This window comes from Vicugna pacos, chromosome 12 (genome assembly GCF_048564905.1).
Source record: "Vicugna pacos chromosome 12, VicPac4, whole genome shotgun sequence".
Classification (NCBI taxonomy): Eukaryota; Metazoa; Chordata; class Mammalia; order Artiodactyla; family Camelidae; genus Vicugna; species Vicugna pacos.
The window spans coordinates 54119457-54136921 of NC_132998.1; the positions used below are offsets into that span (position 1 = coordinate 54119457).

Sequence of the window (17465 nt, forward strand, 5' to 3'; positions counted from 1 at the left end):
GGTCCCGAGGAAGGCATGGAGGGTGATGCGGAGAAGGGTCGGAGCCAGAGGCTACTCCACTGGGGCCCAGGGGCCAAATGACAGACAGCAGGGGTGGCCGTGTTACCAGTCATCCTGATAAAAGGGCCAGGTGGGTGTGTGCCTGCACAGCTTCCACACACGCCCTCCACTGCCACTGGAGCCTGACAATTCCCCTGACACATGACATAAGAACAGTCTTAAAACAAAATTCTGACTCTCTGATCCACTTCCAGGCTCTGCCCAGTCTGCCTCCTGCCTACCTGCTGCTCAGCATCTCCTGTGCTCCTCCCTCCCCACCAACCCCTGGGCACACAGACCACCCTTCAGTTCTTCACTTCCAACCCGCCCTGCCCCAGGACCTTTGCACCAGCGACTTCCTCCACCTGAAATGTACTTCCTTTGTTCTTCCCCCACCCCCCGCTTTACTGAGGTATAATTGGTATACAAAATATTACACACACTGAAAACTACTTTGGGAATTTGGACATATGTGTATACTCATGTTACTGTCACCACATTCAAGGTGATAAACATATCCATCACCTCCAAAAGTTTCTTTCTTTTTTTTTTTTCTGGTAAGACCACTTAACATGAGATCTACCCTCTTAAAATTTTTTAAGTGCACAATATCCTATTAACTGTAAGTGCTATGTTGTAGAAGAGATCCCTGGAACTTACTCATCTTGTATCCTGTAACTTTGGACCCACTGATCACAACTCCCCATTTCCCCGGTAGCCCCCATTCTGTTGCCTACATCTATCTGTTGGACTATTTCCAATGCCTCATATATGAAGAATCACGCAGTACTTCTCCTTCTGTGACTGACTTACTTCACTTAGCACCATGCCTCCCAGGCCTATCCATGTTATCACAAATGATAAGATTTCTTTCTTTCCTAAGAGTGAATGATAATTCATTGTATGTGTGTGTATATATATGTATATACATTTCCTTTATCTATTCACCTGTCAATGGATACTGAGGTTATTTCCATAGCTTGGCTATTAAGTATACGGCTGTACCATGGATGGACCTAGGGATGATCATATCAAGTAAAGTAAGTCAGACAGAGAAAGACAAATATCAAATGGTGTTGCTTATATGTGGAATCTAAAAAAAAAACGTTACAAATGAACTTACTTGCAAACTGGAAATGGACTCACAGACAGAAAACAAACTATGGTTACCAAAGGGGAAAGGGGTGGGGATAAATTAGGAGTTTGAGATTAACATATACACAGTATTATATATAAAATAGATAAACAACAAGGACCTACTGTAGAGCACAGGGAACTATATTCAGTATCTTGTGATAACCTATGATGGAAAAGAATTTGAAAAAGAATGGATACACATGTCTGTGTAAAACTGAACCACTTTGCTGTACACCTAAAACTAACACGACACTGTCAATCAACTATACGTTAACAAAAATAAATTTAAAGAAAAGAATACTGCTACAGTGACTATGAAAACGTGGATATTGTTTCAGGATCCTGATTTCAATTCTTTAGGGCATATACCCCGAAGCAGGATTGCTGGATCATACAATAGTTGTATTGTGAATGTTTTGAGGAACCTCTGTACCGTTTTCCATAGCAGCTACGCCATTTTACATTCCTCCAACAGCCCACAAGGTTCCAATTTGTCCACATCCTCGCCAGCTCCTGGCATCTTTTTTGGTTTTTTTCCATAATAGCTATCCTAACTGGTGTGAGGAGATACCACACTGTGGCTTTGGTTCGCATTTCCCTGATCTCCTGCTCTTCCAAGGCTGTCTCTTTCTTATATCTGGGTCTCAGGTTAAGTGTCACCTCCTCAGAGAAGTCCTCCTTGACCCCCCAAACCAGCTGCTCACTAATACGTCACTATATAGCACTTGCCACCAGCTGATAATTTTTCCTATAGTTTGTCTAGTTATTAATTGTGTCTCCCTCACTGGAATATCCACACCATGAGAGCAGGGACCATTGTCCTTTTTCACCTATGAATCCTCAGTGCTCAGAATGAGGCAGCCTTCAGTAAATGTTTGCTGACTGACTGAATGAACCAACTACTTCTGTATCTAATACTGAGGGTCAAAGAAAGGGCAGGGAGGAAATATTTATCAAGCCTCTAACATATGGCAGATGCTGAGCTAGGTGCTTGACATGCAATTTCTCACTAAAGTCTCAGAACGCCCCTATTACAGTTTTTTCTTATCTCTATCCGACAGTTGAGGACACTGAAGCACAGAGAGGTTGAGTAACTTGACCCAGGACACACAGGTGGAAACTGGAAGAGATTAATGGCAAACCTGGGTCAGCCTGACCCCAGATGCCCTGCATCGTTCACTGTAGTGTCCTCCTTCCCCACATCCTGCTCCTCAGAACTTCAAATCAGTCTCAACTTTGCTCTTACATGCTGTGTGCCCATGAGCAACCTGCTTAACCTCTCTGTGCCTAAATGTCATCAACCCTGGGGGCGAAAAGAGGGTTTCTGTAAGCATCAAATAAGATATAACACATAAAAAAATTCTAAACGGTGGAGACACAGGACAACACAGTAAATGTCAGCTATGCCTGTGACCACTTACCTAACATGTTCTTCATCCATGCCAACCCCTAACGGAGCCAGTTACTTGTGAACATCTTTTTGTGCCACCCCATGCACTGACCCTGAACCCTGGGTCTCTCCTGTGGGTGCTGTGTCCCCAAAGACCTCAGAGATTCCTGGCTGGGGAGAGACACTGTCTGCTCTTTCACTGGTGTTTTCGCTATCCTGACTCCTCTGCTTGGAAACCCCCTGCTGACTTCACCTCGTCTGGGCGGAGCAGACCTCCTCTGCGTCCACAGTGATGAGCACGGAAGTGACCTGCTGGTGTGCCCGGCCCCCCCACCAGACGGCGGGCTCCCGGGGCAGGGATGGCGTCTGGTAGGAGCCTGGTGTGGAGCCTGGTGCACGGGGGGGCCCCAGCAGACCAGCAGACCAGCAGACAGGCCGCCCCTGCGTGGCCGAGCCCCGGGGCCACTTACATTCTCACTGTTGACGTCAGCCTCGCTGGGGCAGCCGAACAGCTCCCGGCGCAGGAGGTTCCCGTCGTACTCCAGGAAGGTCAGGTAGAGGTTGCGGAAGAACTCCACGTGCTTGTTCTTCACCCGAAGCTTCTTGGGGGAGTTCCAGTGAATGACCTGGCAGGGTGATCAGGAGGTGGTCAGGCAGGGGGGACCTGGGCTGGTGGGAAGCCACAGCTGGGCACTGGTCTCAGTGCTCTTTGGGGGTTGCTCATTCATTCATTCACTCACTCACTTACTCAACATTTAGGCTAGAGGGGTTTAGAGCCAGGGACGCTAAGGCCAGACTGCCTGGGGTCAAATCCTGGCTCTGCTCTAGACAGTGATTTACTTTGGGGCAAATTACTTCACGTCTCTGTGCCTTGGTTTTCCCATCTGTGAAATGGGAATGGTAACAGCTCCCACCTAGGCCAGTGCTTAAGCTTTGATCTCTCAGCCCCAAACCTGCTTGGTGATGCTGAAGCCAGGATTCTACAAACTCTGCTTCTGCTTTGCTAGTCACTCCTTGTTAGATGCTGCCAACGGGGCCACGAGAGGGAGACAGAGTCTGGAGGAGGAAAGGGATCGCACTCCTGCCTGTTGCTTCCTGTTCCCGTGAGCATCTCCCTATCTCCTTTCTTCCTGCTGGCAGCGAAACCCATTCTGCAGTTTTCCCAAAACTGAGAACCAGCATCCTGGTCCTCTGTCCCCCCGGCCAGTGCTGCTGCCCCCTGGAGCTGCCTGCTGATCCTGCCTCAGATGGAGTGCGGGTTCCAGCCCCACGCTGTAATAATCATAATCCCCACCTCCTCCCTCGGTTCCTTCAGCCCCAGGGGTGGGAACTGCTCCTTGCAAATTTTCTATTTTTGCTGTTACAGTTACCAAGTGAACACTTTATGTCAAGTTACCATTTTCAAAGATTAAATTCTCTGTTCAAATAATTGGTATGGTTTCTGCCACCAGTCTGACTGATGGATGCACTGTCTCACAGAGCTGCTGCAAAAAATCAACTCATCAATACACGTAAAGCATGTAAGTAGTGCCTGGTGTAGGATGAGCGCTCCATACATGCTGGCTCCCACTATTAAGTGCCTACAGTATACTGAGCTAGGAGATGGCCAGGGGCCCCTATTTTCAGTGTCTGCCCTTGGCAGGCTCACGGTCTGCTGGGGAGACATCTCCTTAAACAGGTGACAGAAGGCAATCATGGAGGGATGGTCCAGGAGAAGTGGCGGTTCTAGGATGCTCAGAAGGAGGTGCCTGTGCTGGGGCTTGAAGGACCAGCAGGGACCTCCTGGGGAGACCGGGCCTGGCCGGGGTGGGTGGGAGGCGTAGCTGGGGAGATCCTGGCCCCGGGACCATGTTCTGAACTCAGATTGCATCACTGGGGATTTTTAAGGAGGGGGGAATGAGTAACTCTGGGTTTTAGGAAGATTTCTCTGATAGTAACAGTGAGGATGGGAGTCGTGGGGAGGGAGAGCCCAAAGTGGGGCCCAGGACCCCAGTTCTGAGTCAGCGGTCATGTCCAGGGGGCGGTGCTCACCCCCTTGGCTGGGGAGTCATCTCTGAGTGGACTGCCTCTTGTTCCACACTGTTTTATGCCCGCTGTCTTCTGTTAACCCTCACGATGACCCCAATGGGGAATGCAATTTTAAAGATGAAGAAACTATGGAGAAGGAACTTGCCCAGGGCCACAAAGCTGGTAAATGCTGGAGGTCGGATTCAAACATACATCGGAATAAATCTGATTCAAAAGCCTTCTTTGCTCTGCTCTGCAGAGAACAGGAGAAACCAGGTTCTAAAGACTTCTGTCTCATGCTTAGTTACACTACAAAAGAGACAACACGGCTCTCCCCTCGCCCCCTCGGCTCTCCCCTCGCCCCCTCGGGCCCCTACGGCCCTTACTCTCTCCTCCCAGGGTGGGAGGGAAAGCCTCTCTGACCGTCCAGGCTGAGGAGGGGAACTGGGCGTCCAGAACCTCCTGGTGCCTCCTTCAGCCTCACTCTGTCTGTGGGAGCCTGAACAGGGCCTGCCATCCAGAGAGAGGTCTGAGACCTATGTCCCTCTGCCCTCTCTCCGGGTCCCAGGGACGTGTGGCAGGGACAGCCCTTGGAGCCAGCTGGGTAAGCACTGCTCTGTAAGACCAAGGCCCTCTCTCAGGGCAGAGTGAACAGTGGGAAGCCTATCGGGTCCAAACCACACCCCAGCTCTCCCGTAATCAGCGATGGTGGCAGGCGAGAATTCTACCGCTGAACCACCAGTGCTAGCGGCGGTGGAACAGCAGAGCAAGAACCCGGGACATCAGACCAGCCGAGGTTTGAATCCCAGCTGTGCTCCGCATGTGCTGGGTGCATCCCTGGGCAACCTGTTGGATTTCCTGGAGCCCCTGTTTCCTCACGTGCAAGGTAGGGTCATAGCCCTGACCTTCCCAAAGTGGTTAAGAGACGGTAAAACAAATGCTTGGTGCATGGCCTGCAGGTCAGGGGGATCCCATCTCAGTGGGTGCTCTTCCCCCTCAAGGATGGGGCTTTGCAGGCTTCCCCCCATCAGCCTGTACCACGTGTGCTCTGCCTCCTTTCACTCCTGCCTGCAGGAGGTCCACTGCCACAGTGGGGAAGGGAGCAGGCGTCGAGCACTCAAGAGAGGGCAGAGAGGGCCATCGGATCCTCCTTGGACCAAGGCCACTTCGCAGCATTTGCATTTCAGGGAAGGATGACCGTGATTCTCTTCCTCAGCCCTCAGAAGGGTGCAAGAGGGAAGGGGAGAGAGGACTCCCTGCGAATACACCCGAGCCGAGCAGGAGAAGGTGCTGGGCCACGCATTAAAATAATTGTATGTGAGCTGCTGTCACTCACACCCTGTGGGGATCCCATCTTTGCTGGGAAAGATTCGGTGCTTGCCAAGTGCTGAGGCAGCAGGCAGGCTGATGGATGTGCCCCTGACTCAGGAAACCTGGACTTCTTTGACAGGGAGAAGCTTAAACGAAGGGGAAATCAGAGTGAGCCCATGGGTCCCCGGACAAACAAATTGCACACAAATCTGCCAGGCACTCTGGAGACACTGCGTCATTAAATGCTCCAAATGAGCCCATTTGAATTTCACTGTCCATTTTACAAAGATGGTACTTGGCACGCCCGTATATGTCACAGCTGGGAAGCTGCAGAGCGGAGACCCAAAGCCAGCTCTGAACCCGAAAGCTCAGGTTCCTAACCACTCTGGTGTTCCGTGTCAATGGCGGAGCACTTCACAGACAGGAAGAGGGAGGTCTGCAGGGGAGAGAGAGGTGGCTTGCCCAAGATCACACGGTGAGTGTGGACCAGGCTAAAGCTGGGAGGACGACGCAGGTCTCCTGGTGCTCCCCGCCCGCTCCAGGCATCTCTGATTCCACTGCGCCTCAACAGGTTATTTCTGCCTAGGGATCTGGGCTTGCGGCTCGCCTACAGGAAAATGCTGGGGTTTCACAAAAAGCAGCAAAGGTTAAAGGAAGGTAGGGGGAGAGGGTGGCGGGGTCGCCGGCAGACCAGGGGGGCTTTTGGAAAACCCTATGAACCTGGCTGTCCTGTGACAGGTATGCCCACTCAAAGTCTATTAATGTATATTCAGAATTACCTTTTCCATCTCGTTTTTAATCATCATGACGTAGAACACTCCATCCCCCTGTGCTAGGCTCTAGAGAAGTCAGTAAAAACTATTGTTTATCTAATAGCCATTACATGCTAGATGTAGGCACGGATTGTTGTTATGTGTTTGTGTGTGCGTGTGTTTTCGCATTCAATCCTCAAAATGACCTGCTATGTTTGTTTCTATTTTCACCTCCGTTTTACAGATGATATAATCAGGGTCATTCAGCTAGCAAGCAGCCAATCTGAATACAAAATCAGGCCTCTCTTGCTCCCAAATCTTTTTCTTTCTACCACATCATTCGTTCATGCAACAAATATTAGAATGAGCACCGATCATGATGTGCCAGGCACTGGCAGGGGCTGTGACTGCCAAGATGAACACAAGAGAGCAAGACCCTCTTTCTGGAACTGACAACTGAGGGGTAGAGGCAGATGCTGAAAAACCATCCGATTTCAATTTTAAGTATCACATGTGCTTTTAAAGTGATGGTCAAGAGAGGTTGTTGGTGATTGTCTCTGGGCTGGGCTACTGCAGGTGTAGAGAAACCAAGGCCCAGAGGGACAAAGCGGAGTGCCTCGAGGCACAGCACAGGGGGACGTCGTGCCCGGCTCTGTCTCCCGGGGCACTGCCGCTCCCACTACACCACAAGCCTGCCTCTGAGAAACAGACTCAGCATTAAGACGGCTGATAATTTGATCAGTGCATGTCTGACTGCTGAGAAATGTCATTTCCTGGTCCCTCGAGGGACAGAGTCACCCATCATCGCTGGCTTGGGGGCAGCAAGCTGGTGGTGCAGGTGACATATACTGACAAGCTTTCACACTCGAGATGGAGTGAAGATGGGAAGGTGCCCGAAATACATTTTCTCAAGGAGCTGGGAAGTACATGTGAGTCTAGGAGGCTGGTGATGAAAACTGATCACAACCTATTCCACTGGCTGGGACACCTTAGCACAGGAATCATAATAATAATTATTATTAATATTAGCGGGGAACATATATTGGATGTTTGCTCAGTGCCAAGCACTGCTCCAAACACTTCATCTGTCAAGCTCATTAATTCCTTACTCAATACTACCAGTAGTGTTTTCATTATCCCGTCTTCCAGCTAAGGAAAGTTCAGCAAATTGCCCCAAGCTATACAGCTAGAAAGTGGGAGAGTCAGGATTCGAACCCAAAGAGGGAGAGACATTAGGAATTTCTCTTGTTTTTCCCAGGTCTGTAATCATCAAATGGCTCTGTTTATAGCAATGAACATGAGATTTTCAGCAGATCACAGAACAGGAATGAAACCGACTCTCTCCTCCCCAGTACAGGGGCCGCACCCATCCCTGGGACAGGAAGGCTGCCAGGTGTCTTAGGACTTCTCAGATACACGGGCTGAACCTCCAGCTTGGAAAGAAGCACAGAGGGAGGCATCCAGGTTGCACAGCAGGTGGGCTGCAGAAGCTGCCAGGCATCAGGGCCCCCAGGGGTGTGATCTGATTGGATCTGAAATATCCGTAAAGACTGCGTGTATGTGCAGACCTGGAATCAGCCTGCAATGAGCCTGAGAGATTGATGGAAATTGACTACTGTCCAGGAAACTTAAACATCATCTGGGAAGACAGCAGAAGCCAATGTGATTAAAGGAGAAACAGGAAACTCTGTCACCCATCAAGGGTGAAGGAAAAAGCATTTCAAAGACAGAAACAAGACCTTGGTACAAGGACAAGGCTATGGGAAGAGTTGAGCCAAAACCCTGGCTTCTAAAGTACTTGGAACCCAGTGGGTTCATAAAAATAATTCATACTGCAAAAGTGCTAAGAAATCAGAACCTGTGTGCAAGTGTCAGGTGAATAAGAAAATGGAGCTTATGTGTTCCAAATGACTGAGATAAGGGATATTTGGGAAATGAGTGTGTGTCTCAAGACCTCCACTGACTTTCTTGGCTCATAGAATAAACTATCCTCCTTAGACTGGCAGCAAAGCCTCTTGCAAACTGGCTCCCACTTACAATTTCAATTCTAACTTCAAGCTAAAAGAACTTCCTGGCATTTCTTGAACCTGTCTTCCATGACTCAGTGCTTTTGTCTATGCCTTTCCCCCTTCCCTGCCCCCTAGAATATCCTTATTTCTTCTGTACCACATGAATGCTTGCTGAGCTCAAATATACTTCTTTTGTTAATCTTTGTATGATCACTCACACCAGAATGTTGCCTCCCAGTATGTCTTTCCACCCTATTCTTCATTCCTAACAGAGCATTAACTTTGTAGTTGCAAAATCTCTAGCCCCTGTGAATGGTTCACAATGCATTTAAGATCCCAACAATCGTGATGCTTCTATGCTCTGATTTCCTAGACTCCCTTGCAGCTAGGGGTGGCCATGTGACCCAGGGTTGCTCAAATAGACACATGGTGAAGTATATATTTGATTTCTCAGTCATGAGGTTCAGATAAGGCACTCTCTTCCTCCACCCTACTTATTTTTCTGTTGTGAACAAAGATGTAATGACTGGAACCATGACAGCCATCCTGTGACTATGAGGGAGAGATCAATATATTGCTGATCTATAAATCAATTCTATAGCCACTTACTGTAGAGCTCTTAGCTAAGAAATTCAAAGCCCCTATTTTATTGTAAACCACTCCAAGTTGGGTTTTCTGATTCTCATTGTAAGCATTCCTCATATAACAGCTGAGGCAATTGTTGGGTCCATTCTCAGAGCTCTAAACACTCTTGCACTTAACTCTATTACAGAACTCATTGCATGCTCTTATAATTATTCATTTACATGCCTGCATCTGACAGCACTGGGATGTGACTTTCTGGGCTGGTGGGACCCGGAGTTATAATTCTTCCTGAGTGCAGTATGCCTGGCGAGTAGTTAGTATTCAATAGCTGCCCTTTGGTTCAAGAATGGAAATCATGATGATGACATTCTTAATAATCCTCACATCCTGTCTGTCTACAGCAAATCAGTTGTAAAAGCCCTATTAATGTGGGCTCTAGGATGGAGAAACACATTCCCCCTTTCTTTGTGTAAGGGCCAGTTTGTCATTTTCTCTTGAAGGAGTTTGAGCTTCCTCTGCTCTTCCTTTGTTTCATATTTCAAGGAGAAGGACAACAGACTCACAGGTCCCTTTCCTTGTCACCCTCAGGATTACGATGCACGGTAGAAAGGGACGACAGACACGCCTACATCCAGCTCCTGCTCTTATCTGCTCGGTGGCCGGCACTTTGCTGCCTAGCATCACAGAGATGGTCCTTCACCTATAAAAGGGACATGACAGCAACTGCCTTGCCATTTGTGGTCAAGACCAGGACTAATGTGTTGATGGTCATGAAGGCATTTCACATGTGCTCATTAAACTGCAAAAAATTCTGGCTTTAGACTTCATGAGACCTTACCGACTAGGAAGTCCGGATGAAAACAGAGAAGGAAAGAGGAAGAAAAAAGAATTTAAATGAGGGACTGCAGGTGTGGCAGCCCAGAGCAGAAGGGGAGGATGGATACCGACAGCACCGCCTAGAGGGGACACCACGCCAGGGGCAGGCACCTCCTGGCTGGACCTCAAGGAGAGGCCTGGAGGGGGCTGTTCAGGAAGGTAAGCGGTACGGAGGCGTAAGACACTAGGCAGAGACTGGAGAGCGCTAACAGGCAGGGGAGTGAGGCAAATCTCCCCCTCGCTTCTTCCCAACTTGGTCACCCAAACAGCCTAATGTACTTGAACCTCTATTTTCCATCTGTTAAAAGGAAATACTAATAACACCTGCCTCAGAGGCTCAACGAGACAAGAGATGTAAAGGCTTTCAGCACGGAGCAGACTGGCGTTCAGCGTGCCTGGGTCTCTGGAAAATACACAGTCCGTTCCCATGGGATCTCCTCCAAAATGACACTGTCTCTCAGTCTGTATTTAAAACCTAGACTCTTGGTTCCCTGAATGCAAGACCTGTGTCTGTCCCGCTTGCATTCACAGTGACAGGCGTGGTCAGTGTTTGCCGACTGCCAGCGGAATCCACTCCACTTTTTCCCTTCTTCATCAACTGCTAACGATTCCATTCCACGTCACTCCCTTCTCCTTTCCCACCCCTGACAATTACCAGGGAGCGGCTATTAAATAAAAACAGTGTCCCTGCTACTCAAGACTTCAAGCCACAAATGCCCTGGGACCCTTTGCCTCCTTTTACAAGGGTTCCTGTTGCTCCTTGGTTTTTACAAGTTCAACGGAAAAAAAAAAATTCCCAGACAAAAATGCATCATTACCCAGGAAAGGGGAAGAAAACAAGCGCAACTCAGCGATGATTTAGTCCCCTCATCTGGAAAATAAAGAGACTTAGGCCAGTGCATGCATCGGAGGCCCTGTCCTACAGCCTGTCGTTTTTTGCTCTGTCATCTGTAACATTTCTCATTTTTCCCTGCCAGAGGTGGTAGAGGTTGCGGAGAGGAAAAAATGACACTGGGAAAATGGAATCTCCAATAACACTCAGGGCTGGGAGGGTCATGCATCCAAGAAGACTCAGCTCTATTTTCCCATGTTCAATGTTTTGGTTTTTTTTTTTTTTCCTGTAAGATGGGGGTAGCAATCAATTTGAACTGGATTCTGGTACGTCTGAAGACTTCCTGATGGACCTCTGAGAGAAGGAAGTGGGAAAGTGATGCATTCAGCACAAGGACCATCCATGAAGCTGCCTGATGGTCATCTGACCTATGGGCGGTAGCAAGCCCTGCGTGCTTCCTCTACGGCATGAATTACCAAGACTCTATAGTCACTTTCACAGAATCCCCACAGGGTCCTCCTGGGAGTGTCTCCACTGATCTCTGGACATGGAGGACAGAGGGAAGTGGGTTCCATCTCGAGAGACCGGCATGGATTTCTTAGCTGAGGGATTCCACCAAGGCTGCTTGAGAAGCCAGTTTGGCGAGATGTCAATAACACCCCTGGGGGGGGGGCACCCTATGACTGCCTGCTTGGAAACTCCTGGAAAGGCAGCTGGCTTCCAGGATCCCAGCAGGCACCTTCTGTAGGGGCCTACTGTCACTTTTCCGTGCACCGTGCACCTCTCCTTCACAGAACCAGACCCTGCCCTCCTCCTGCAATTCTAACAGGGTTATCGGTCAGGCCTGACCTGCCAGAGCTCGGGCACGGGACTCAGGCTGACCAGTGAGTCATTCCTGACCATCGTGGGCACGCATCCCATGAAGGGTCCACAGAGTTGTTTTCCAGAGTCGCTGCAGGCAAGAGAGTCTCTCTCTTCAGTGTGAGATCATGTGTCCTACTCTTTTTTTTTTAATTGAAGTGTAGTCAGTTTACAATGCAGTGTTAATTTCTGGTGTACGGCATAGTGGTTCAGTTACACATTTATATGTTCCTTTTCATATTCGTTTTCATCACAGGCCCTTACAAGGTATTGAATACAGTTCCCTGTGCTCGACAGCAGGACCTTGTTGTTTATCTATTTTATATATAGTAGTTAGTATCTGCAAATCTCGAACTCCTGAACTTAAAAACAAAGGTTAGATGTCACGACGCAGGTGCAAAGCCTTAACCGTAGGCGTGTTGTCAGGCCCAAGGTCCTCTTCCATCCTTGTCAAGGGAAGCGCTAACCTTCTCTCCTTTCACACAGCACCCTAGGCACTTTTACATGACCTGGCCTAGCTTTCTTCACAGCACATTTTATTGCCTGAAATGACCGATTTGATCACTCGTTTCCTTGTTTGGTATCTGTATCCTGGACTAGAATGTAAGCTCAGGAGAGCGGGGCCTGCACCGGCTGCTTCCCTACGTTCAACCAGTGCTTAGAACAGTGCCCGGCTCACAGCAAGAGTGCAAGTGTGCATATATGTACCTGCTGGATGGCAAAGCTCTCCCTACTGGCTGGGGGGCTGCCTGAAGTCACCCCGCTGTGACAGAGAACAGCAGAGGCAGCAAGAAAGAGAGACAGAGAGAGAAGGAGAGAGTGAGGGATCTGAGCTCCCAGATCGAACTGTGCCAATGCAGAGGGCAGGATACGGAGCCCTCACATGCTGACATGGACTGGGGCATAAATGTGCCTGGCTATGTTTGTATCTACTGTAGTGCATTTACTAATATGACTTAATAATAATAATATATAACTAAAATAAATGTCACAAATTGCACACAAAGTGCAAAATAAATACACATGAGTCCACGGGGCTATGAATAAATGATTTAAGAAATAAATAAAAACAGGGGAAAGAGACAGAGAAGAACCCCAACAATATGTGTCACTTCTACCCCCTCCCCAGGAAGTGAAGCTTAACCTCCTCATTTCAAGTGTGGGGTGGATATAGTGCCTCACTTCCAGAAAAGGAAGTAGGAAGGGAAACACAGTAACTTCACAGTGGAGAAAGAAGCCTGGAAAACACCCCCTTAGCGAAGGAAAGATGGTTGGTCAGCATCCTTAGTGGTACCGTGTGTGAGGCCAGGTCCCTGCCAGAGGGGTGCGATGGGGAAGGCACTTCACTACTGAGATGTTCTTCCCCCAAACCCATAACCTCAGTCTAGCCATGAGAAAATATATTGGACCAACCACATTTGAGGGATGTTTTATAAGCTGCCTGACCAGTGCACAACCCGGAACTATCAAGGTCAGTCATGGAAAACAAAGAAAGACCGAAACTGTCAGAGACCAGAGGAGACCAAGGACACAGGAAAAGCTGCGGAAATGCGGCTAGAGCCCAGTGCTGAGGAACAGCGATCCACCGATGCTGGTTTGTCAGTTCTGGGAAATTCGCCATCATTACGCAAGATGTTAACATCAGGGGAAACTGGAGGAGGGGGATTTGCGACTCTGTGCACTACTTTTACAATTTTTCTGCAAGTGTAAAATTCTTCCAAGTACGAGTGTATATTAAAAACAACAGCAAAAACAGAGTTCTACAAAGGGATGACAGACGGAGAACGTTAGTAACACAAGCTCATGTGGCCAGCAAGGCGGCAGCTCGGCTGACGCCTCTGCTCCTACACCCCCACGTGTAGAAATGCCTATCTAATTCGATCTGACAAGAAGATGGTGGAAAATACTAAATTCTCAAGACGATCTCAGAAATATATGTACAACCACAACTGTTATGGAAGAATTTCATCCCAAGTATGTATGATGCCTTGAGATGTTACTTAATGTCAGTACAGAGATGCATGATTGGCAAGATATTGGAAAACAAAGCACCCAGAATAGGAAGACAAGCCTCCACCGATTTTTTATGACGTTTCAAGTCTTGGCGATAGTCAGTCTCGAACTTTACAACGTCTCACTAAATCCCGTGAAAAAGAGTTTTGCAGTCTCTTTGGAGATTTCATACATCAAAACGAAAGATAATAAAATCGAGTAAGGAAAACACTGGTTTTTCCTGCCCTGGCAAGTACGGCTGGGAAAATGCACAAAGGATAATGTGCTAACAAACGAACTAAATTCCTCTGTCAGCAGATACTGTGGGAAGAGTCCTAGAAAACAAACGAGGAAAGCCTGAAGAAACTAGTATCAGAACAAATCGCATGGGAGATTTGCTATAGACTTAAATCGGAAAGTACAGAGGATTCGTCATCTCATGACGTTTGCAAGATTCTGTTTAGAAAATGAAATCCACAAAGGACATCTTTCCAGTGAGCAATAAAGAAAAGATGTCCTGGAGCAGTTATGTTCTGAGCAGTGAATTCCTCCTTTAATGATGGTAACGTTTTATGGAGAGTGCAGATGTGGAAGCACTGAAGGTACAGTTGCTTTAACTGGAACAACAAAAGGGATTCCGAGAACGGTCACAGAGGAAGCGCCCCATACTGAATTCCTTTACTGTATCACCGATAGGCAAGTTTGCAAGGAAACACCGGAAGCCACAGTACATTAGTACTATTAGATGTCACTGATTTGGTTAACTTTCTGAAGACAAGACGGAAAATATCATAGGATCTTTACAATACTTTCTAATGACATGAAGAATGACAATGAAAATCTGTCCAACAGACAGCTTCGCTGGTTAAGTCATGGCAAAGGACTTACAATACACGGCATACGCAAAGATGATGTACACAGTTTGTTCTTACGGAAAAATGGTTCTTGGTGGCAGGCTATATATCTCATGCTTTTAGAAAAAAAAAATTCACACCTGAATCTGATCCTTCAGTGCAAGGGTCATGAATGGAAAACTAACTACTTTTAGAAAGAACCTGTGATATAGATGGAGCTTTTAGGAAATAAATGTTTGAAATCGTTTTCATCATTATTAGGATTTTGAGGTAAAAAAACAATGTTTGCTACCAAAACCCTCATTTCCGCATTCTTCAAAACTTCAGGGGTTGATGTCTACGATCACCAATATTGCTTAATTGGTGCTTTTCTTTCCCCAAATCCTTTTCTTCTTTCTAGAACCCAGATTATTGAGGAAAGGGTGTCCTACAGCAGGCTTCTAAGAAGCCTGTACCACAAGGCATGCCATGGTCACAGGTCTCAGGTCTGTGTGCTGACATGGAGTATGTGGGGGAAATGGGGAGAATCAATAAAATTGCTCAGATTCCCTTGCTGCAGGACTTCAGAATATGGTATATGGTAGAATTTATAGTACACAGAACTCCCCTCTCCCCATCCCCTCTCCAGCTCCCTCTGTTTTAATGAAACCCATTAACAGTTCTTAGAACTGCTTGGACACATGCTCCCTCAAATGCTACTGCCGGGCAAATTTTCCAGAGCCATCACCTTGCTTCTAGGAATCTTGTTGATGTTTCCAGGAATACAGGCATCTGAGCTCCATCAGCTATGCGTCACAAAGCCAGGGATGGGCAACTCAAATCAGTAACACCCGAAGAAGATAAGTTCCAAAAATTACCAAATGAGCCAAGAACGAGTGAGTGTTGAGAAAAGACAGAAGACTAAAGCTGAAACCACCCAGAGTCCCCTCCGCAGGGCGGGTCGTTCTCCAGCACAATGTGTGGGCACAGGACTAGGCGTGACACGCCAGTGCCTGATCTTGGGAAGCTACCTCCCCCTTCCGGTCCCTGTTTCCAGTCTGTGAAATGAGAGCATTAGCATGCACAAGGAAGAAGACCCCTTGTCTACGTGTTTTGCCCACCAGCTGACTGAAAATTACCCCGAAAGACCGAGTGGGGACAACCCTGATGGATGATTAATAATAACAGTAGGCTTAATTCACGTTTCATAGCCTGGAGCTAATGCATCACCTCTTTTGATCTTTGCATCTCCTCCACTGAGTGGTGATCACTTCCCTGCTTTTCAGGGGAGGACAAGGTGAAGAGAGGTTAAGTAACCAAATGACAGTGCTGCAGCCTGGCGCACAGTGGGTGCTGTGCAGTTTGCTGGGAGATGGGCGATCCCAAGGCATGAGCCGCAGAACAATTGGTGCCAAAAGACAGGCTACTTGGACAGGAGCCAGATGCCTCATATTTAATCCCGGGACTCCTCGGGTTTAGCAACTGCAGCAGAGACAATAAAACACTTAGAGCCCTCGGACTTGGGTTACGCGATGAAATTAAACAGGCACCGGCCTGAAGGAAAGAGGGGTCTGGTTGGAAGGTGGTAATTCTAGATTTTAGCTCTTCTCCTCCAAAGCAACTGTTTTTTTCTTCTTCCATCCATCCTAATCCTCCAGGATCAACCTTACCATTCATCATTCTTATTACCTCTCTCTGGTTTCCCCTGCCTCATTTCTCACTGCAGCAGGCATTTCTAAGGCATGCTCGGTATGCAAATTCACGGTAGCCCCTCATCTTCCTCAAAAGATGCCGAACCTGACACCTCTCTAAGTATTATAAAATGTTTTAAATCTTGAGTTATGCGCTACTCCGCTTATGCAAATGCTACAGATTGCCTCCAGGAACATACATCATTTCCCCCCACATGGATGGCATGTTTTCTCTTGGTTTCTCTTCTCTCCTTCAGGGTTTTTCTTTTCCGTGCACTCAGTTCCCAGTCTGTGAATGGATGGCAGTCAAAAATTCAGCCTTTGCACCTGCTGCTTAAAAATCAAACATTCTTTTGAGGAGATAATGTTATATTAAGGGTCTCTGTTCTGGGGTTAGACCTTGAAAACCCATTTAATTTCAATAGGGCTCATATAGAAGAAACCTATAGAATCATTACCTCCCATAAGACGAAACCCTGGGAAAATATATTCTGGTGGGAACTCAACCCCATGTCAGAAGAAAGAGCTCTGGACTTGGAGTAAGACAGACAAGCGCTCAAATTTCAGCTGTGTGATTCTGGGCAAGGAAGTGACAAATCCAAATGATTCTTAATTTTCTGATTTATGAAATAGACTGAACAATATTCACCTTGTGAATAATCTTTTGTAAAGATCAGGTGACACCACGTTTGGAACATCATCCCCACACAGTCTACCTAGAATGCTCCATTTCATCCTTTGAGGTCCTGGCCCCAGCTTGCTTCCCCTGAGATGTGTTTCCTGTCCATCCCCGAGAGGGATTGGTGCATTTGGGCAGGTGGTTTTGTAGCAATGGGGTGGCCCCCGTTGCTTGCCTACCCAGCCCCCGGTTCACTCTTCCTAACTTGCATGTGAGTTTCCACCCCCTGATCTCCAGGGGCATGTTGGGGAGGAAGAGGGGGAGGACTGGGGAGAGGAGCAGCAAGCGTGTTTGAGGAGTGACGTGAGGGCAGAAGAGGGTGAATAGTGAGTTTCACCCCCAACCTCCTATAGAACCTCCTATCATGCTTCGGTCTAAACCCGGGTCCTCTTCCTGCTGTCAGCCCCCTTCACTTCCCGACTTCACAGCTCTTAGCAGGTTGCATTGGGATTTTCTGTTTCCTTACGGGTT

General features: G+C 47.8%; 1 protein-coding gene and 1 non-coding gene across 2 annotated transcripts in view; both read right to left on the bottom strand.

Moving 5' to 3' along the window:
- Positions 1-17465, bottom strand: part of LARGE1 (LARGE xylosyl- and glucuronyltransferase 1) — a 488867-nt gene that overhangs the window by 44225 nt on the left and 427177 nt on the right. The window contains exon 10 of the mRNA XM_072973425.1: positions 3037-3192. Within this exon, the coding sequence (XP_072829526.1) occupies positions 3037-3192 (156 nt within the window). The remainder of the gene's footprint in view (positions 1-3036; positions 3193-17465) is intronic.
- On the bottom strand, positions 12164-12288 carry LOC116282747 (U6atac minor spliceosomal RNA). Its single transcript, XR_004192326.2, has one exon. It is a non-coding gene; the product is annotated as a U6atac minor spliceosomal RNA (small nuclear RNA).